The sequence below is a fragment of the Borostomias antarcticus genome (genome assembly GCF_949987555.1).
Source record: "Borostomias antarcticus genome assembly, chromosome: 22".
Lineage (NCBI taxonomy): Eukaryota > Metazoa > Chordata > Actinopteri > Stomiiformes > Stomiidae > Borostomias > Borostomias antarcticus.
Window position 1 is genome coordinate 17,797,214 of NC_140255.1, and position 22,645 is coordinate 17,819,858.

The window sequence follows — 22,645 nt, forward strand, 5'->3', positions numbered from 1 at the left end:
AGAAAACCCAGAAACGAAGGAACAGTGAGTGGCTCTCACAGGGAGTCTATGGCAGGCCGTGTGGGATTGTGTTGTTTGATCTGGCAAAATAGTGTAGCCTACTCCAGGCAAGTGCATATGCTTTCCCCACAGGCCAGGCTGGTGCTGTTGGTGTAATCTATCTGATGATTCATGATGAGACTCATCGTTTCCCTGTCACCACTATGAGTCAACACTCCATTCAGTTGCAGGTGTCACACTCACACATGAGCGTGACATTCATCTGCTTCATGGAAAATCAACATCCTATTTGTGCAGGAAATGGGTGACGGTTGTCTTTTTTATGGCAATGCAGATTTTAACGGGCTAAAAAAGAATTCTCTCCTCGCTTGCTGCTGGGTTTTATCATATCACACTGCATACATAAGCCAAGATAAGTTAGCCAGCTGGAGGCTAATAGAGCTGGCCTATCATATGAGCATAGCCTGAAGGACAAACTAAACTGAAAGATTCAAGGGAGAGAGGGAGGGGAAGCAGGTCGACCTGTCAGAGAACTCATACAGGTAGATACAGTAGGCAATACCTTGCAGGTTTGTCTCTGCATGGATGGTTAAGCTTTCTAGGCCTATAGCATTTAGAAATTCAGTGGAAAATGCTCACATGCATATGCAAGTGAAATGGCAATTGCCAGGTTTTCTGTGCTCTAATGCTCAAATACATTGTGTACATAATTAGTATTACATTTCAATTGACCATTTTCAAGTGTCAAACATTTTTAGTGGATATATAGGCTACAGTAGGTCATTCTTACAATTGGCTAAGCTGCATTCAGACTAGTCTAATAAATGCTTCTATACACAGCAGCCACCCATCTGTTCATGGAGTATTCACCATGCTCATTTTCTATGGTTGACAGTTTCTATAATAATAATTATTATTATTATTATTAACAATAATAATGTATTTTATTTATAACGCTAACGCTAGTTTTAAACATTAAAAGCAATATTGGAAGAGGTAGGGTTTGAGGGATGATTTGGGGAGGGAGTTATATAGCCAACGGTGGGGGCAGCGATGGAGAAGGCATGTCACCCCAGGTTTTATTGTTGACCTTTATGGCAGGACCACAGTGGGTTCTCAGTGTGTTTGACACGTATATTTTCGCTGTAGTTTCTCTCTCTCTTCCTGGTTCGGTCTCTCTGGTCTCTCTCTATGATGATCGGCCAGTCTCTCGCTGCCGACGAGCACACGCGCTAATTAGGTGGCGAGAACCCAGGCGTCGTATATCTGTCGCCTACGGGGCCCTAAACGGAACTTCGTCAATTACTGGGGGGTTTGAGGCACTACTTTGTTAATGTGTTCCTTTGCCGACAAATGCATTGACAGTGTTTTGCATTCAAGGCAGACAAGGACGCGAGTCTAACAGTTAGGAAGGGAAAGAGGTCTGTCGTGTGAGCTGCATGCCAGTATCCTGTTGTCTGTCGAATGGGTGTCCGAGGAGGCAGCAGTCAAGACATATTAAATGCAACGTGAACTATTCACGACAACATATTTGTCTATTGGTGATAGCCTATCACAAATCAAGTGTTATTCGAGGTAACCTTCTCTACTCCAGAACTGTGGATATGCAGTAGTCCCTACGCCAGATCTGTGGATATGCAATAGTCCCTACGCCAGATCCGTGGATATGCAGTAGGCCTATATTCACATATCTGGCTTAGGGATGGTTACCTCGAATAACACTTGATTTGTGATATCACAAATAGACAAATATGTTGTCGTGAATAGTTCAAGTTGAATTTAATAGCCAATTCCTTTCCAATATGTAGGCTCACAATATAAAGACCTTTCAAAAATAATCTAGACCGCCTATTCGTAGGCTAATTCACATGATGATGTAAGGGTAAAACAATCATAAATCTGCAAAAGGGGGGTTCTTTTTTGGCCTTTATATAAGCCTAACTCCTGATATTCGTAATTCATGTGATATAGGGTAGATTACTGCTACCATAATTTAAATTTCATCACCGTGTGTATAGAGCCATCTTGTGGATATCAAGGGTAGGCCTAATAACTATTGCTCCATTTCAGCCTGTGTTCTCCCCCCCAAGATTCAAGATCCGTTAGGAATTTGACTAGGCATACGCTGATGAAGACGACATAGGACAGGGTGCAGGACAGTGCAGACCATCACTTTGAAGGTGTAAGGAGCGGTCCGGGTCTTCCGCACCCAGAGGTGACGACACACCTTCCCGAATACCTGGGAACCAGGTGAACATCCCCTCAACAAAGCAGTCTACCACTGTGGTTGTGGTCTGGCTGGCGATGGCAAAGACTTCAGGCCACTTTGTAAAGTCAGACCATCTCTGAGAGGATGTAATGGTTACCGTCCTTTGTCACTGGGAATGGCCTAACCACGTCCACCCCAACTCTTTCCATGGATGCCCCCACACTGTACTGCTGCAACGGGGCATGAGTTTGTCCTTCTTGGCATTGCAGGTGGTGCAGCTGCAGTAGAACTGCTTAACGTCTCACCCAGCACCTCCAGTAGAAACTTTGAAGCCATTGCAGAGTCTTGGTGATGCCAAAGTGCCCTACCCCTGGGGGCCCATGCACTGTTGCTGTAGTGCCCTTGTACTATGCACCTAACCCCAGTGCTCTTCACACTTCTCAATTATATTGGAACACTAGTTGCACTTGTTAAATAGGAAAATAAAATGGGTCGCCACACACTCGAAGCTCTGATGCAAAATATTTAATAAGACGCAAAACTAACGTTTCTGCAGTTTTGCTGCCTTCATCAGGCTTAATGAGATTCCACTGACCCACTTTATTTCCGTGTTTGTTTTCGTTGGCCGGCATCTCATCACCACAGCACTTACTTAGACTTGAAGTTAAATACCTCCTGACAGAACAGTCTAGTGTGAAAAGGTGTTAATGATCAGAGTGTGAATAAAACATAGGCTACATAATACTGTATTTTTAAAGAATATAGCAGGGGATGTTGGCACATTTATAGGGGGCACTACCCACACTTTTAGCTGTGTTGCTCATTCCACAAATGCACGGTCCTTACAAGTTGTACTTCATTGTAAAGGTGATTATTCAGGCTTTCCAACAATAGAAAATACAATACCAATTGGTATTATTAAAGGGGAGAAATAATCGACCAAATAACGTTTCCGAACTTTTTTTGAGGACTATAGAACCCTTTGTATATAGAACCTTTTGTAACAATAAAACAACCCTTTTACAAGAGGTTCCATATAGAACACTTTTCAGGTCTGTAAGGTTATATAGAACTATTTCAGGTCAGAAAGAACCTTTTAGGATTTCCGCCTCTAATGGAGCTGAAAGGGCTTTGTTGCCTGTATTGAGGGTGGGCTGTGCTTGACTTGGACAGGAGCTCACTAGCACCTCAACTTCAAGTCCTCTTATATCAGCTCAAAAGTATTGTGGAGCTCCTGCACCTAATATAACACCTAATACAAACAGTACCATATACCTGCACCTATTACAGTCCAAGTCAAGCACTGGGGCTAACATAGAGGAAGCACATGGCTCAATGAACATCTTGAATGTCCATCTTGGAATGTTCTGAAACAGACTTAAAAAAAGGAGAACAAACCACGAACAAACTGTCACCATAATTGCTGACAGAGACAATTTCTCTGTCAGCACATCTATCGTGTTAGTTCAGGCCTAAGAAAAGACACGGTTTGAACACAGCTTCCCTATTTCTGTGGTGACATTGGATATAAGTCATTCTGCACCTCCTGCTGAACAGGAAAACTGAGTCATCTACAGTACATCTACATTTTCTACAGTAGCACACGAGATGTAGCTAATGCTAGTAAACTGTGGTAGAAAAGTAAAATAGTATAATATAGTATAGTGTAGTGTAGCATAGTATAGTATAGTATAGTATAGTATAGTATAGTATAGTATAGTATAGTATAGTATAGTATAGTATAGTATAGTATAGTATAGTATATAGGCTTACATAGTATAGTTCTTCTCTTGGATTGTCTTTGAGAGGGTAGAGGAGAACATACATTTGCAGTCTATAGTGCATTGGTTATTACTGAAAAGACAACAAATACATAAGCAATTCTATTCACAATTATATACAACATTTTGCAGTTGGAAAAAATAAAGAGTGCTATGTAGAACAATTTGCAACAATAGGAGAAAAACCTTTTCAGGTCAGAAAGAAACATCTACCTATTTTCATTCGCCGCTAAGCGACGTTATGCCCTATAGCACTAGCAAATTGCCAGTTTCATCCATTGCAAACTATATTTCTTGCCTCCACAGAGTTGGCCAATTTGTGTGCAGTGAAAAGGGGGCCACTTGATCACAGCTCATCACAATTACCTCTCCAACGTGCTGCAGAGGTTTAATGTATGAAAGGTATGAAGTAGTGTGGTCGCGATAGTTTGAAAATTAACTTTTGTTTCAACATTCAGTTTCTTACTTACGCCTATTATCCCTTCTGGGGCATAGGCCGGCAACAAGGGTTCTCCAAGCGTCCAGGCCCTGAGCCAACCTCTCCAGCTGTCTCCAGGTGTTTCCCATCTTCTTGGCATCAGCTTCCAAGTCTCAGCACCAGCTGTTTCGTGGTCAGCCTATCTTTCTTTTCCCTTTGGGGTTCCACCTGAGAGAGATTGTCTTGTGATGTTGGAAGATAGTTTACAGAGTGTATGATCAATCCATCTCCAACACCATTGTAGAATCTCTTTCTCTGCTGGCTGTTGTGTTCATTGCCACAAGTCTTTATTGCTGATGGTGTTAGGCCAGCGAATCTCGAGGATTCGTTGCAGACAGGTGTTTAAGAAAACTTGCAGTTTATTGGTTGTGATGACAGTGGTCCTCCAGGTTTCGGCGCCACAGAGTAGGATTGACTTCATGTTGGCGTTAAAGATCCTGATCTTGGTTACGATGGAAAGGTCTCTTGAGGTCCAGATATTTTTTAGTTGGAGAAAGGCTCCTCTGGCCTTGCCAATGCTGGCTCTCATGTCAGCATCTGTTCCATCTTGCTTGTTGACAATGCTGCCCAGGAAGGTGTCATTTACCTCTTCCAATGCTTCTCCTTCCAGAATGATGGGTGATATGTTGTTAGTATTGATTTTCATGACCTTGCTCTTCCTTCTCTGTGGATTTTAGTAGAGTTGTCTGTAATGATACTGGTATTTTCCTGCATCTGCTGCTGTGTGTGGGAGAGAAGTTCCAGGTCATCTAAGTCGAGGTCTTCTAACTCTGTCCATAATGCCCATTGTATGTCATATCATTTATCTGCTGTGCATTGCTTCATGACCCAGTCTGGTTTATTGAGAAAACATACGAGCGCCAGGACTTCAGGACAACGCACGTTGAGTGGTTTATCCAAGTGAAGTGCCGCAATCTGGTCTTGCGCGGCCTTATATTCAAGCAAAACACAGGTATGGCGCTTCCAGGATGTGATTGGCTAACCCATTGTACACGTCATATTAAATGGCAGGCGTCATCAACAGTGGTCGAGAATACAGACACGTGACATGAGAAAAGGCGGTAATTCTTGCAGGGACAAAGGATGGTTATTCTACTTACTTTATGGCGAATTATATGTCAGAACGCCAACTAACACCTCGGTGAGTTTCTTGTCTTTGAAATTGAGAGTTTAACATGTTTTTTGAACGATTTTTCACGGTGCCCACCCACATCCATTGCATGACCAAAACGGTGGTAGAGCAATTATCAGACTTTTTCCAAAGTGCTAGTTTTGTCAACGTTTTGATCTGAACCATATGATCATAAGTAACCTTAAAACAGGGCTAAACATGCATTTTCCCTTTAGTACTCCTTTAAGGATGCTCCATGCCTTGCGGCTGGCTCATCTCAAGGCTACTTTGGGAATATAGTCCTGGTCCATTCTGAGGACATGTCCTAGTCATTGGAGCCGGCGTTGTTTAAGTTCCAGCACCACATTGCAACAGTTTGTGTTTTTATCTCTATTTATCTATGTCCTCATTGGAAATCCTTTCTGGCCAGAAGATGTGACATATCCTCCGGAGGCATCCATTGTGGAATGCATTGATCTTCTTCGTGTCACTCTCAACAACTCGCCAGCTTTCTGAGCTATACAGCAGAACTGACATTGCTATTATACAGTCTGATCTTGGTTTTTAGGCTGTACTGCTTTGACTTCCAGATGGTATGGATTGCAAATGCACTGCGAGCTTTCCCAAGCCTTATGCTGATATCTTTATTGCATGCATTGTTCTTGCTGAGTAGACTGCCTTGATATGTGAACTCCTCGACATATTCGGATCCCATATTGGATCCCATCCCCACCGATTTGTATCCTATGACAATTTAGCCATTGTCAATGACTTGCTATCTACAGGTGTCTTCCCACCAATACTTAAAACTGCATTGGTGAGACCCGTGCTGAAGAAAAACAACTTAGACACTTCCGTTCTTAGCAATTTTAGACCAATCTCCAATCTTCCTTTCTTGAATAAAATTCTGGAAAAGATTGTTTTCAAACAGATTAATGAGTTCCTAGCTACAAGTTCTACCCTTGACCTTTACCAGTCCAGCTTCCGCGCCCATCATAGCACAGAGACGGCATTAGTCAAAATTGTAAATGACCTCAGAATTAAGTCATCATTTGATTTTTTTTTTAACCCAGCCCTAATATGGTCCCTCACTTCCTCAACCCTATGGCCAATCTTATGCAATACCTTAGCACAGTCTGTTATCCTTAGTCTGCCTTGCGTCTGCTCTGTGACAGACATGGCCACGCTTCTGATTTACACACACAGGGCCTGCTTTGTCTGTCAATGTTGAATCAGTTATCATTCAGATACACAGAGTGCATTTATTTCTATTGCATGTGAATACTATTAAAACTTCTAAATACACGTGACGACTACTGTACTTAAAATATCTAAATACACAACAATGGGATATAAAAAAAAACACTGTTCTAACTCGGGTAGGGGTAGACCTACGTACCTCAAAATCTGATCCCCTCCTGCTACTGTAGACTATACTGTATAAAAACTTTTGAAGTGTAGATTTTGAGATAGAAAGGTAATCTTGGGCACAAATCGAAGCTTTCTATACTCAAGTGAGACATGCACCATAAAGTGCTAAAAAATAAAAAAGATGAGAATGTGTCAGGTGTACAGTCCTTTTTTTTAGGGGTGGGGGGTCAGATCTTAAAATAGGGTTGCAGCAAGCCCGATAATCTTTTTCCTGTTTTCCCCTAAGTGTCAAGATACTCTGCCAAAGTTTTTTTGGGGCTCCCTGAGACCAAACGGGGCTGAGTTGGGGGTGCTCCTTATCAACTTGTGATTGGCCAAGGTATTGTCTTAAGCTAGCATCAAATCGCAGTGAAAAGGTAGCAGAAGACACCCTGAGGTCTCCTGTCTCCCGGCCTATTTTATCGCTGCTGTTTTCAGGCCAGTCACGCATTCCTTGAGATCTCGGGGGTATAGTCTAAAACCAGGTGTAGGCCAAAACCCAGGTTTTACATTATTCCTAAAACATTTGGGAACACTATAAGCCTGGTATCACAATAGCCTATTTGTCATTGACAGTAATAGGAATGCAAGCAAGTATGACATTTTGAGCCAAAGGAGGCACATTGTATTGTGAGAAGGCAGAGAGCTGAACTTGGATGGCCTGGAATGTCACGCAGCAGAAGGATACCCAGCATCATCTTCCCCCCAGACCGCCCACGCACAAGAGAGGGGGAGAAAGCGCTTTGTCAATGAGGAGAGAAGGCTGGGAGCGGCAGAGATAGCAACAAACTTTCCACTCATACACCCCCGGATTACTGTAAATCACTGTCGATTTTGGGATTGTAACATTGTAGCAAGAGCCCCGTCGTAGAAGACGGGTTAAAATTCGGTGGGTAAATCACGTCGCCACTTGTAATCTTCTGTGTCAACAATTTAGGGATAGACAACGGTTTTCTTCGCGAATATCAAGTATCGGAGATGTGTTGAATATAGCATGACGATAATATTTCCTACTGCCGAGTCCTACATGCGAAGTAGGCTTAGAATCGTTGCATATTGTGAATTCATTCTGCAAAATCTTTAAAAGACGGTTTTTACTTTTTTCTTGGAAAAAAGTAACTTTCTCGGTTGTTCGTGACTCCATGCTTTACCCTGCTGACCGAGCATTTAGTCCACATCTATTGCTTATCTTGTTAAATGTGGTGTAATACTTGAAAAATGAATTAGCTACGCACATTTCTGAAGCGGTGCTCGTCTAGAATAACAGCCATCAACAGGTTAATTGGGTCCATAGCTACAGCCATTGTAACCTACCCAGGAATGGGCAAATATAGCCACAGACATTTTGCAATAACGTTAGTCTGGCTGAAGTCATAATCAAGGCAACACACACGTCTGAAATCGGTATTGTTTTTGATCGAACAGGCCTTTGTGCATGTGCACTGCTAAGAAAGGCGCTGCATTTACCGTCACGTCATGGCAAAGACGACCCAGCACGTTCAGTTCGACTCTGCTACCGTCGGTATTGAAATACGATGAACAAAGTATAATCTATAAACGGTTATTATTAGGCCTGCTGCAAACAGTTAAGTGGTTCTGGTTTGGTTCCAGAACTATTACATACGTTACTGTATGCTTTACCTCTCTTTTAAATGGATAGTGGACATGCATGTTCTGATACTGCTATAGGAGTTGTCATGTAGGCTTGCTATTTTATAGGCTATTGTATGTGCAGTTTCCCCCTGGGGTACTACTACTCCTACTACTATTACTACACTCCATTCACATACAGCTCAACTGCATAATACACCTCTTATTCATTCAGTTTACCCATAGTTTGAATGTCTTAGAAGCCTCTTGCTTTTGCTTTGCAGAAGCTGCCCACCCTCCTTGAAATTTTTGCTCTGGCTTTATTGAGGAAGTTGCAGACCATGGAGGTCAGTCTGTCCTTTTGCGCAATCGCTGTCTGCCTATCTGTGTCCATGGTAACGCCGATGAGTGGTGAACCCTGCCTCATAATCAGTGAGATCAACGCCGACAACCCCAAACTGGACACGACAGAGTTTGTGGAGCTGTACCACACCAGTGGACAGAGAGCTTCCCTGGACGGCTACACTCTGGTGTTCTACAATGGCAATGGAAACGTGGCCTACAAGGTCCTGGACCTGAAGGGCCAGTCCACAGACGACCGCGGTTTCTTCCTGGTGGGCTCTGTGGACATGCTGCCCACACCAGCCATCCCCCTCCCACCCAACACGGTCCAGAACGGGCCGGACGCCATCGCGCTGTACCACACATCCGCCGCCCGCTACACAGAGAAGATGAACGCCACAGCCGTGGGATTGGTGGACGCCGTGGTGTACATGACGCGGAGGTCCGGGGGCGTGGACTTCCTGGCGGAGATGCTGACCCCCGGGGAGCCGCCCTTCGTGGAGGATGAGGGGATCCATGAGGGGGACGAGTCCATCGAGAGGTGCCTCCTTTCCGGAGACAGCTGGGGCTTCCAAGTGGCCTTGCCCTCCCCTGGCCAGCGCAACAACTGCACTCCTCCGGCCTTCCCGGCCACTGCCCCGGTGATCAGCGAGCTGAAGCTGGGATTGGGGCAGGTGGATGGGTTTGTGGAGCTAAGCGAGTCCCAGGCTGCTGGGCCTCTGGTGCTGGTGGTGGTGGATGGGAGGACGGACAGGGTCAGTTTTAGTGTGGATGTGAATACCTCCAGGAAGGGCATGGTCTCCATTACCATAGACAAGAGGAACATGAAAGGTGAGTCATGAGTCACAATCAGAATCCGTTTATTGCCATGCAGTTTTTCAACGTACTAGGAATCAGTGACTCTGGTGGTCGCAGGTATGACAGTGCCAGCGAAGCATGCACTAATTCCTAGTAGGAATTTGCTTTTGGTTGTGTTGCATAACATTGAGTCAACATTGGACAGGGTGCAGGGACGAGATAGGACAGGGCAAAGACAGGACAGTTGCAAAGGACGAGTATGAAATGCTAGCGCTAAAAGGATAAGAAAAAGAACAGTGTACAAAAAGCAGTGCAGTCAGTGTATATACAGTGATGCAGAGTGTAATGTGAGTGTGTGTATGTGTGTGCGGCGTGATGTGTGAGTGTGTGTATGTGTATGCGGCGTGATGTGTGAGTGTGGTGTGTCCTATACTGTACATGACAACATTGGGTTGTGCAAACATAGAGGAAATCTCAGCTTCACAGAGTTATGAAAACATGAAAACAGTAGTGTCAGTTATAAATACTTCTGTAAATAATCACTCTTTTAAACTGATTTTGCGGCCAAAGCTTTGGACTGGCTTGCCTTGCAGTGACTTCTTTTCTATACTGGGGAAGCTGAATCTGTAGTGAACGCCTGGAGAGATTCCCTCTCCCAGTGTCTTAGACTGAGGCTAAAATATGATTAAATGAGACATAAAAAGACAATAAAAGCAGTAAAGGAATAATCAGAGTCTACAGATTCTGCGTTGTACAAACCTCCCTACTGTACCTCCCTAAATGAGTCGTTAGTGAAATTAGTTTCCTGTGATTTCTGCGCCAGTCCTGAGGTTGGTTGTGTGATGTTCCCAGGAGATGAGCCTGGGGCGGTGGCCTTGTACAGTGGAAGAGCGTCAGACTTCCTGGTGGGGAGCCTCCTGAGCCAGACGCAGCCCCTGGATGCCTTTGTGTTCTCTGGACCAGGGGATCAGCCTAGCGCCAACCTCACTGAGACCCTCATACCAGGAAGAGAAGCCTACCAACTCAGCACTGGGCAAGCTTGTCTCTACTCCCTTATTAGATTGCATTTATTTTCTATAATTTAGAAATTCATTTTAATCCAGTTTGCCACATAGAACACACGTACAGACAAGTCATGCAAACACATACAGTCACATCACAATCACGATTAATCGTTTATGTATTCAGCAGTCTGTCTCTGTACAGGTGCAACATGTACAGGTCCAACATCTACAGTATCTGATTATTCTGTTTGTAGACTGAAGTACTCTTCAGGTTGCCTACATATAATAATAAATATACATACATCTGATAATTATTTCTCTCTATAATAATAAATATACATACATCTGATAATTATTTCTCTCTATCCTCACTATCGGCTTAATCATCTATGTACAGTTCACACACCTCCACCTGTAGGCTGAATAACTTTTGTTGTACTGTCCTTAAGATGCTGGACTCTCCTGCTATTTATGTGTTTTGAAATTTGACAATTATAGAGCTGCTTTGTTGGTGAACTGAAGATCACCCCTTTTACCTTGCTGGTCTTCCTCAGGTTCAGAGAAGGAGGCTACTACCTCAGTCGTTGTGGAATGGCCAGCTGGTCCAGAGACCCAGGTGTATTCTGGGAGGCCCCTCAGACGCTGGGACAGCCCAACCAGTGTCCATGGCCCAAGATCTGCCCTCATACCATCTGTGAGTGTTGGACTGCATGCGTCTATGAAACACCAACATGCTGGTTGTGAATGTCTGCCATTTGAGCTGCAGTATGTAAGATTTTCGTAAGATTTTAAAGATTTAAATATTGCTATATTGCTGTGATACATCAAGAAGGATAAGTGATTGAGGTTTTCTGTGAAAAATTAGTCTTTGCAGACTACTGTTTGGTTCTGCTACAGCAATTATAATAATTATTAGAATTTGGTATCAGGTCAACATTTAGAAGAAAAAAAAAAAGAAAGAATAATGATTGGAGGCGTGGCCACACCTGATTCAAATTGTGCGCGTGTACTTAGATCTATGACCTTATGGGTACCCAAACCCACAAACCGCAGCCTATGTTAGCCCCTAATGTGACTAAAACAATGAAACTGAAGAAAAGATTAATTGTTTGGGCTTTGTGAGAAATATACTCGATGGGGAAAACAAGTCAAAACAACTACAGGAGAACATTTTATCCACTCTTAATTCATCTTATATCATGAATTGAAGAATAGTTGTTGGACTTGAGTGAGGACTCTAAATGCACAGGGACTATTATGACACTAAACAACTACCACATGAATACTATATCAAATTACGACGTCCATAAACCTCTGAACACTCCTGCCTTGCTGACCTGTTTCTATGTATCAGTCCATCTCTCTCCCTCCACACACTGGCCATTGTTGGGCTTTGTTATTGTGAAGTATGATGTGACATTTTAATACGATGAGGAAAGAACTACTACATGAGAACATACTGTAGTAAACAGTATAAATCTCTCTGCTGCCTTGCTTTTCCCTCTATCAGTGGTTCCTGGTGGTACAGACATGCCCCCTCACCTGCCCCCATGGGAGCGCGGGGACGTTCTCATCAGCGAGGTGAACTCCGACACGCCCGGCGCGGCCGAGGACGGCGAGTTCGTGGAGCTGTGGCACCCCTCCGGCCGCCGCGTCTCCCTGCAGGGTCTGTGGCTCCTCCTCTTCAACGGCCACAACAGTCGACCCTACCGCGAGATCAGCCTCAGCGGACACTTCACCAACGCCCACGGCTACTTCCTGGTGGGCAGCGATAGGTTGGTGCCGGCGCCCTCGGTCCGGCTCCCGCCCAACACTATCCAGAACGGGCCAGACGCCTTGGCGCTCTACCGCAGCCCCTACGGTCCGCCCTCCTCGGCCTCTCGGACGGGGGTCCCCACGCAGGGCCTGCTGGACGCCGTGGTGTACCGTCAGAGAGGCTCGGACAAGGAGGCCCAGGAGCTGAGCGATGCGCTGACGCCCGGACAGCTCCCCCTGCTGGAGGACCCCGAGGCGCTGCCAGGAGACGAGGCGCTGAGTCGCTGTGGCAGCTTGCAGCCGGCGGACCTGTCTGCCTTCGTGGTGAGAAGGGCCAACTGTTACATCATCAGGGTCAACGAACAGACGCTCGAACTAGAGCGACATACACTATTCATTGCTAAAAGCGGGCTGAAACTGGCTACAGGCCAGTTATGTTGTCATGTCACTTTCAAGATGATTATCATAAGAGCAGTTTGATTCAGATATAAACAAGATTGCTGTGTTCATTTTTTATGTGATGGCTTCTTTATATAATGGTAATATAACATTTCGGTCAGGTGAAAACATTTTTGAGATACAAGGTTTTCAGAATGTTGAAAAGGGCATTCCAATTTCTATGCTTTTGAACATAAAATCACAAATGATGAGCTGTTCAGAATCAATTTAATTGGTCCCAGGGCTGGGAGGTGTGTTTTTTGGGGGAGGGGAGTTTTTCACCTGACAGCGATGAAAAATTAAACGAGGGGGAAAAAATATGAGAAAAAAGTAAATCGTATTAGTTAACTTGTCCTCCAGGTGGCTCCACCTACCCCTCTGAAGGAGAACGCCTGCCCAGCCCCTCCCCCGCCCCCCGTGGGTGTGGTCATCAACGAGGTGGGCAGTGCCCGCTGGACCAACCACAGCCAGCAGAGGGCTTTCATGGAGCTGTTTGGACCACCCCTGACCACTCTCAAGGGTTTGTACCTGACCGTGTTTGAACAGGACCGTACCTGGACCACCATGACCCTCCCTCTGACCGGGTCTACCGACCTCAATGGCTTCTATCTGGTTGGAAACGTCACTGGAGCAGGTGAGAACAGGGGAGATAATATAGACCCTGAATAACAGTTTGTAAATGTAAAGCTTTAGAAGCTCAAATGTGAATGACTTGGCCGAGTTATTTATAATCTCTCCCGCTTTTTATTTTTTTGTTTGCTCTCTTTCTCTTCATGCTCTATCTCTCCCTTCCCCTCCTCCCCTCCATCTCTCTCTCTGGCCTGCCATCTATACCATCTGCCCTCATCTTCCTCTCCCTTTGCATCCTCTTCTCTCTCTCTCTCTTTCTCTCTCTCTCTCTCTCTCTCTGTACTCCACAGACCAGGCCTTCCCAGAAGGGGTTACAATGCCAGCCCAGGGGGCTGTGGTTCTGTGTCATGACTCCCTCAGCGTGTGCAGGACTGGCACCTCCCTGTCTAACAGCAGTCTCAGAGACACGCTGGTGTTCAGTGACAGCCCACAGCTGCTCGCCTCTCTGTCAGCCACCAGGGGGCAGCAGGTAATGCCTGCACTCAGGTAAGGCTGCAAGTCCTTCTAACTTAGCACAACACATGCTATCATCCAGTAGTGTCATAAAAATGCCAAAAGAAAGTATATAAAGTAAGCAGCGTTAATTTTGACAGCAATTTTTGATTTAGTTTTAGTGATAGTCTTTTCACTAAGATGTTATTTAGTTTTAGTCATGTTTTAGTAATCTGAATTGTTTTAGTTTTAGTCTAGTTTAAGTTGACTAAATAAGATTTTAATCAACTAAGATTTTAATCTTATTTAAGATTATGGATTACGGTTTCAAAGTGCTGACGTGCGAGAATGGGTTTGATCTTTGCCAACTGCCTCAAATGAAAGAAGCTGGACTTGACTACTGTACTGATTTGGCGATCCAGTTTAAAATCAGTGTCCATCTTAAAACGCAAGTTCGAGACTGTTGGCTTGACATACTGTGCCAGGGGGCCCAGGTCAACAGGGGGGAGTTCACGTGCCCCGTTGGGACCAAACACCATCACTTCAGGACCAAACACCATCACTTCAGTTTTCTTTTCATTAAAACTTAAAAAGTTTAGGGCCATCCAGGCTTTAATGTCCTCGAGACATGACAGAAGAGGTTGTATTGCTGAGGGGTCTTTCTTCTTCAGTGGCACATATATTTAACTGTCATCAGCGTAGCAATGGAAAGAGATACCATGCTTCCTGAGAATGGAACCCAGTGGCAGCAGATACAGAGAGAAGAGCAGGGGCCCTAAAATTGAGCTCTGTGGAACCTCATATGACAGAGGAGCGGAGGAGGATTCCAATCCAGCAAGGCTGACACATAGTTCTATCTGCCAGATAGGACTTGAACCATTCCAGAGCACTACCAGAAATGCCCACTAGGTGCTGCAGTCGGGAAACTAAAATATTGTGGTCCACTGTATCAAACGCAGCAGTTAGGTCCAGCAGGACAAGAATCACATAATCGCCAGGAGAATGTCATTAAAAACCCTTAGTAGAACTGACTCGGTGCTATGCAGTGTTTTAAAACCAGACTGAAAAACCTCCAGGATATTATTATCATCAAGAAAACACTGGGAATAGACAACTTTCTCTAAGATCTTTGAAATAAAAGGCAGCTTGGAGATGGGCCTAAAATGAGCTAACACACACTCTTTAACAGAGGTTGCACTACTGCATGTTTAAAGCTTACAGGAACAACACCTGAAGATTGACTGCTGTTAATAATGGCAATGAATAATTTTTGGCATAGTTTTCATCGACAGAATTAACTGAAAGTAAGAATACCCTGCATTTGTTTGTGTGTGTGTGTGTGTGTGTGCGTGTGTGTGTGTGTGTGTGTGTGCGCGTGTGTGTGTGTGTGTGGCTATGCAGGTCAGTAGAGGATGGTCCCGTTTCCCTCAGTCGTTGTTCATGCTGTGAAGCAAGAAGTCCCTCCTCTTGGACAAGCTCCTCCCCCACTCCCCGCCTCGCCAATCTCTGCCCTAGCCCCGCCTTCTCCAGCTCCATCGACCTGTGCCTGGGCCCCCTCTCCAGAGATTGGCAGGAGCACTCAGGAAGTATGCATATCGCCCATCTCACAGTTGGACGATTTATTATTGTCTACACCCTATATTTTTAAGCCTTTAGCAGACGAAGAGAGACTGACGATAAGAGGTGAGTGAGGAGCAGCCCGCATGCTCTTTGAACACATGGGTCTTCAGTCTCCTGTGAAAGACGGGTAGTGACTCGGCCGTCCTGACAGGAGAGGGGAGCTCATTCCACCATTGCGGCCCCAAATCTTCTTCTTCTGCTTCTTCTGCTTCTTCTTCTTATTATTATTATTATTATTAGTAGTAGTAGTAGTAGTAGTAGTAGTAGTAGTAGTATTACTGTAGCAGAGCCAAACAGCAATGTACACAGGCATGGTTTTCACAAAGGAGCTAAATCACTTATCCCTCTCAATTTGTCATAGCAATATTCAAATGTTTAAAATCTTACAAAAAATCATACATACTGCAGCTCATTCCACCATATGCTCCTCCCCCACTCCCCATAGATAATTGGAAGTCTTTTGTGCACCTGAATCAAATCTCAGTGACAGGTGCACAGGTGTAGATTCTATGAGGAAACAGGAACAACCGCACCGTCTTCACTTGCTCAACAAATCCAATGAAGTTATGAATACAATTTCAATTATTTATGTTGATCCATTATTTCAGTAGTCTGATTCAGAACCATGCATTACACAGAAAAAAAATATGCAAGTGATTTTCTATGATTCAGCTTCAGTACAAACACGGGTAGTGTTTCTGTGGCAATATGAAGAAAAAAGGATAAGCTTCACTGGAAAGTGATGCAAGTAGCTAGATGTGCAGTAGCCTATTGTGAAAAGTCTTACACCACCCAAGAAAATTATGTTTAACGCTATTTATTTGGACAGTAAGAGTTTATTTGCATTAGAATAAACACATACAAATTAACAAGAAAAAGTCATACGATTTGTTTGTTTAAAAAAACAACAGTATTTTGTATGGCCTCACTTAAAATGCAAAACTGAAGCAGTTCATTTTGGTACACTGCTGTGTAATTTATTAACAGCTAGTCCTGTGGTAAATTCTCCCAGACCATGCTTCACAGAAGGCATTAACTTACTTCCCACCAACTCTTCTTCTGACATACTGGCATCTTTGTGAACCCAAATTTTCAAATCATAAGACTGCCTTATGGTCTCTTGCATGCTGCAATCTCTTCTGCTTGTTGCAGAGAATGGTAGCTGCAACACGCCCCACAGTACAAGACCATTTTTATAAGACTTCCTCTCATGATCAAAACGTCTACAGTACTTTGGCACCAGATGACTCTTCCAGATGCTGAGCAAGCACTTCACTGGATTTCCTTCTGTCTCGTAAGGAAGTGACCTTTAAGTACTGACGCAGACAGCTGCAGACATCTTTCAGATGCAGACATCTTTTTGGGTCTTCCACTGCGTTTAGTTTCTACAAATGACAGCTTGAACACAAGATAACAATAACTTTTTGGAAAAAAAGAAATTCTAGTTTTATTGTATTAATTCTAATGTTACATAGTGTTTTTACAAGCTTATTGCTCAGATAGATTTTTAAACATTTAATTTTCTTGGGTGGCCTAAGACTTTTGCACAGTACTGTAGATATAGATTTATATTGTACACATGGCTAGACAAGTTTTACTTAACAAGGTGTTACATCAGCTGATCTCAGCTCCACCTCTTGGTACCTTTTTTTTTAAAATGTTTTGTGGTGCTTAAACCATTATAACCCCCACCCCCCCACACCTCTCTCTCTGTCTGTCTCTTTCTCTCACTCACTATCTCTTTGTCTTTTTGTGTCTATACTTCCCTCTCTTTCTTCCTCTACTGCCCCCCCTCTCTCTCTCCAGACTGCAGTGGATTGATACAGGGTAACAGAGTCATGGAGGTGGCTGGTTATCTGGAGCAGCGCTGTCATTGTGGCATCTCAGCCCTCTACCTGCAGGGTGAGACAGTAGACACATAACACACACACACACACACACACACACACACACACTAGGGATGTAATGAAAACATATACTTTGTATCCGATTCGATACCAAAGAGTTTAATCTGCGGTAAAGAGGTTATTCAGAGAGCGGTTTTCATTGTGTTTTGTTTTCATTATTTTCCGCAGTACTTGGGCATATGTGAAGGGGCAGGGATGAATGGTATAGATGGGGATATCTCCTCACAAGCTGGGAGAGACGTTCCTCTACTCCTTCCATGACAACCAAACTTCAAATGACAGACAAAACTAAAACAAGGCTGCGGAACAAGCATATCCATGGCAACGCACGAGCCTTCTATCTAGCTATCCAATCACACTTGACCGACAATATGTGACGGAGTCAGCGACATTAGAAAAAACCATTGCTGCACTTTCTCTCTTTCTCTTTCTCTCCAAAGCTGAAGCCATACGAACACGTTGTGTACTGTATAGCACGCAATGTATCCTACAGTTACGTGATGCTCCTCGTCTATGTGTGCGTGTGTGTGTGTGACAGGGGCTAACTTTTCGTGTGTGGCGGGCTGGCTGCGCGTGCAGGGGAACATCCAGGCCCTGTCTGACCATCAGAAGACCCTCATTCTCCAAACGTCCCACACACACCCCTCCCCTGCCCAGGGAGACATCTGTTCGGCCCCTGCTTCCACAACTGACCGGCACATGAGCCCAGGTGAGCTCTAGCTCAACACTGTTGTTCAGCCGCATAGATGTACATGATACAAAGTTTATTCTAATTCTATAACCTGAACATGCCTTATTCAAGAAACCTGGACACCGGTCATCTGAAGCTTTGAAAAACTTTGAATTTTCATGCAAGTCAGAAAAAATACATATACTGTAACATCTTCTTGCACACCTAACGTTAATTAGACTGAACACTAGAGCACCTAACGTTAATTAGACTGAACACTAGAGCACCTAACGCTAGTTAGACTGAACACTTGAGGTGTTCCAGATGTTTAGTTATGAAAAACAGCAGTAAGCGCTCATGGGCTGACAGCCAATCAAAATAAAGGCATACTGGATATATAGGATACTGAATGGAATGAACGCAAACACACACAGAACAGCTGTCAAGGCTGAGCTTTAGCATCCCTTAATATCCCATATTTTGAGATGAACTGTACCCAGAAAGTGAAGTTGGAGGACTTTATACTGCATATCCCCAGTAGCTGTTTTCAAGGTCTAGGATTTGAGTTCTCCAGCAATTATATTTTAAGTTGTCCAAACATGCACTATTCATATTGTGCACAAAGTGGCACTGTTAAATATGACAAAAAAAGTCACTGCAATGCACACTGTGTGTGTGTGTGAGTGTATGTGTCTGTGTGTGTCTGTGTGTGTGTGTGTGTGTGTGTGTGTGTGTGTGTGTGTGTTCCCAGAGTCTGCTCTGGGCCTGCAGATAGGCCTGGTGGCTGGAGTACTGCTGCTGCTGGGACTGGGAGCAGCGCTTTTCACATACCTCTACAAGAGGAGGTGAGAACTCTCTCTCTCTCACACACACACACACACACACACACACACACACACACACACACGGTCACATACCTCTACAAGAGGAGGTGAGAACTCTCTCTCTCTCACACACACACACACACACACACACACACACACACACACACACACACACACACACACACACTCACATACCTCTACAAGAGGAGGTGAGAACTCTCTCTCTCACACACACACACACACACACACACACGGTTAGACAGAGGCATTTACATTTGGGAATATTATATGGTTAACACACACAGAGAGAAACACACACTCGTTTGGAGATCAATTATGAATTGTTTTCTCGCTAAATCAACAGTTTTTATTTATTAACTAATAACTCTAGCTTTTAATGTTAAAATATAGTGACATAGTGGTAAATTCAAGCCAAGCCAGTGATTAAAAAGTGATTAATTTGTCTCGATTAATTTGTTTAATCATTTGCATTCTCTTACTCTCTCACTCATGCAGATGCTCTCGCGCACGCACGCACACACACACACACACACACACACACACACACACACACACTCTCTCTCTCTCTCTCTCTCTCTCTCTCTCTCTCCCTCTCCCTCTGTCTCTCTCTATCAACGATTGTGTTTGATCCATTTATGGACTTTTACATTGAATGGCTTTCAGGCAACTGACGTGAGGTGTGTGTGTGTGTGTGCGCGCGCGTGTGTGTGTGCCTGCATGCGTGCGTGTGTGCGCGCGTGTGTGTGCGTGTGTGTTCTCGTCCTCAGGCGTCCACTGGATTACTACTCTATGGAGCTAAATGAACATGCAGAGGGATTGTCAGAACTATAATCCACTGCCTGCTCTATGGGCCCCCGCTGTGTGTGAGGGAAACAGGAGGAAGGAGAGAGAGGGAGAGAGGGAGTTAGAATTGGTATGGGTGACAAGGAGTAAATCTCTGAGTCAAGTGTTGCTTCTGCCGGTCTATTGGGTTCTATTAAAAGGGCATTGTGTTGCCTTTGTGTAGGAAATGTGCTATATTAATAAAGTTTGATTTGATTTGATTTGATATTTCAAATGGGAAGCCTCCACAAGATTACAGATGATGTTGTTCACCAGTGACTGGCTAAATCATAGGCTAAACCAGGGATTCTCAACTTTTTGTAACTTAAGGCCCACTTTTGATTGTTAAAAAAAATTCTGAGGCCCACCTTCCCAAATAAATGAGAAAAAAACAGGACATGACTGAAGTTTGCATCCGAGAGAACGTTCGCTAGCTACGTTAGCTGAACACATTTGTCTCGACACCAATGGATGTGATTGGCGTGGTGATATTCAAACGTAACTGGTCATTGAAATTATGCATTTTAACTTGACATTTTTTATTTATACAGTATGTGAATTCTTGAGTACATTTAGAAATACAAATACCTAGCTTTGTAAATGACCAAACTTTACTTTATTTAATTTTTTAATTTGGCAGTAGGCTACCACTGCCTCCCTGGCCCACTTGATGGCGCTCTGTGGACCACCTGTGGGCCGTGGCCCCCTGGTTGAGAATGGCTGGTCTAAGCTTGATGTTTTAACAATGTCAAATCAAATATCAAATCAAGAATATCAAATCAAGATGATACAGTTGAAATTTGAGTATTATCCTTTTTTGTAATGAGTGAGAATTGCCATCCACATCCAGTACAGTCCCTCCATCATATTGTTCATTGATGTTGCACTAGTTTTATGTAAGTTATGTAATAATCATGGTAACACTGTTTGCTGCCTGTTATACTCTTTATAATCTGGATTTTCCACTCTTTTTCTTCAAATTTAAAGTTTATTACTAAAGTGACAGAAATATGAACTAAGTTCTTTGCTATGTGTTTGAATGTTTTTAATTTACTTCTGATGAGTGTCTGTAACCACTTTGGACATTGGAGGGAAAACAGATTGTTTACATTTTCTCGATTGAAAACCTAGGAAAGGAATGTGAAGGGACCTCACTCTTTTTGTGTCCTACTGCATGTTACTATTTCCTGGTACTTATATCTGCAGAGCTGTTAAAAGTGATGAATCTTTTCAGAATTAAAGCTGCAGTATGTAACTTATGTGTTATGAGCCTGCTACGAGCTAGACAGGAAAATTCTGTCTGCAAAGTTAAAGTAAATTCATACTGCTTCAATCAATAGTTTGAAATCGTCCTAAAATCGTACATACTGCAACTTTAAAATTATTTACCAGTGTTCGTATGGAGGAGAAAAATGGTAGGCCTACAGTTGTTAAACAGTTTTGATTGTTGTAATGCTATGTTGTATCTTTGTCTGCTTGCTAATTGCTCATGTGCCTTTCTACTTTATTAAAAGGGCCAGTAAGGCTCGTTGGCTGAATATTTTGTAAAGAAAAGCACAGCTCTTTGTCCGCGGCAGCATTGAGTGTAAATATGTTTTCAAATGTTCTCAGGGAGAACCTTTTATGCATTTCCAACCTTAATTACGGTTACACAGCATCAACAGAGCACACTGAAGATAAATTGAGTTCAGAGCAAAAACCAGGCTGCTCTCGCTGGTGTATTAATAATTAATTGAATTTGATAGTGATTGAAGTCATTCACTTTTAAAGTCACAGGTGGATTCCAAAATGTAGTTGCTCACCATCATGTTGTAAGCTAACCAGTCATAATGTCAAGCTTTAATTCTGTATTTCTTGACCTTGTCCTGTTGTTCACAGTGCTGGATTGTTCATTTCTCCCATTGCTCATTCTACATAGATCTAGCTTAGCCTTGTGAGACTATCCTGATCTCACAAGCTCACATTCTATTTCTCCACAGATCTGTGGTCTCACTATAATATGTAGTGCTGTAGAATGTGTGTAGAATGGGGGCTGGTAATTAAAATAACTGAGTCAATCCTGATGTGACGTCCCAATTTTACTAATCTATTATTCAGTATTCCCAAGTTTTTGATGAAACAGAACAGTCTTTTTTTGTGCCATAATAATTATGCTTCAATAATCAAGTCTCAAAACAACACCTGAGTACTTTTTGAAATCATTTTAATGATGTATCTGTCTTTGATTGTACTTGTCTGGCACAATGGAACCAATGGGCTGTTCCCAAAAATGGAAATCCCACCTACAGTACTTGACACTCCAGACAGACTCAAGCAATCATCAAAGTATTATTATTATTTTTTAATTAAAGTATTTTCAGCTATCGGAACATGTTGAAATGCTTCCAAATGAATTTCCATTTTTATGTTTTCTTTCTTTCTTTCTTTCTTTAAAGAAAATTCTTATTACTCTTTATTGTTGTTTTGAATTTGTTCATTTTAGTCTTGACCACTTAAATCATGTGAGTGCATAGTGTTATGCACTTTTGGTAGATATATTTTTTCATGCCATGTATAGCAAGTTTCTATCGGAATAAAGTATTTCCTCAGATGTATGGACATGAATTTTGCTTATGTTTTTATTCCAACCCCCTCTCCCCTTCTCTCTCAAACCTTTGGTCTCATCCTCTCCATTTTTCTCTCCCCCCGTTCCTCACCTGTCACTTCTGTTGCTCCCAGTAAACCAGGTCAGGTAAGCACACAATGTGTAATGGGAGGTGTAAGGGTCAAAATTAGTTCTGTACAACGTTACAATGAGAAGACA

At 43.3% G+C, this 22,645-nt stretch overlaps 3 protein-coding genes across 3 annotated transcripts in view; 2 read left to right on the plus strand and 1 right to left on the minus strand.

Moving 5' to 3' along the window:
* The window catches only part of anks3 (ankyrin repeat and sterile alpha motif domain containing 3), a 204,546-nt gene that overhangs the window by 34,113 nt on the left and 147,788 nt on the right, over positions 1-22,645 (minus strand). The window lies entirely within an intron of this gene.
* On the plus strand, positions 7,809-10,962 carry LOC311323844 (uncharacterized protein; the record flags this gene model as incomplete). The annotated part of the gene is made up of 4 exons (XM_084456144.1): positions 7,809-7,878; positions 8,864-9,752; positions 10,572-10,752; positions 10,926-10,962. Exons 2-4 carry the CDS (start codon positions 8,921-8,923, stop codon positions 10,960-10,962), a joined length of 1,050 nt encoding a protein of 349 aa, XP_084312270.1. The 5' UTR covers positions 7,809-7,878; positions 8,864-8,920.
* Positions 11,294-22,423, plus strand: LOC311323677 (uncharacterized protein). The gene is made up of 9 exons (XM_084455968.1): positions 11,294-11,417; positions 12,234-12,802; positions 13,277-13,550; positions 13,837-14,032; positions 15,380-15,564; positions 17,405-17,500; positions 18,044-18,214; positions 18,927-19,020; positions 19,788-22,423. Exons 1-9 carry the CDS (start codon positions 11,315-11,317, stop codon positions 19,849-19,851), a joined length of 1,752 nt encoding a protein of 583 aa, XP_084312094.1. The 5' UTR covers positions 11,294-11,314; the 3' UTR covers positions 19,852-22,423.

Bases quoted from the DNA above. Each gene is read 5' to 3' on its own strand.
- LOC311323677 (XM_084455968.1), top strand. From the start codon at position 11,315: ATGGCCAGCTGGTCCAGAGACCCAGGTGTATTCTGGGAGGCCCCTCAG. The intron at 18,215-18,926 runs GTGAGCTCTAGC...GTGTGTTCCCAG, and splicing joins TGACCGGCACATGAGCCCAG to AGTCTGCTCTGGGCCTGCAG. The intron at 19,021-19,787 runs GTGAGAACTCTC...TCTCGTCCTCAG, and splicing joins ACATACCTCTACAAGAGGAG to GCGTCCACTGGATTACTACT.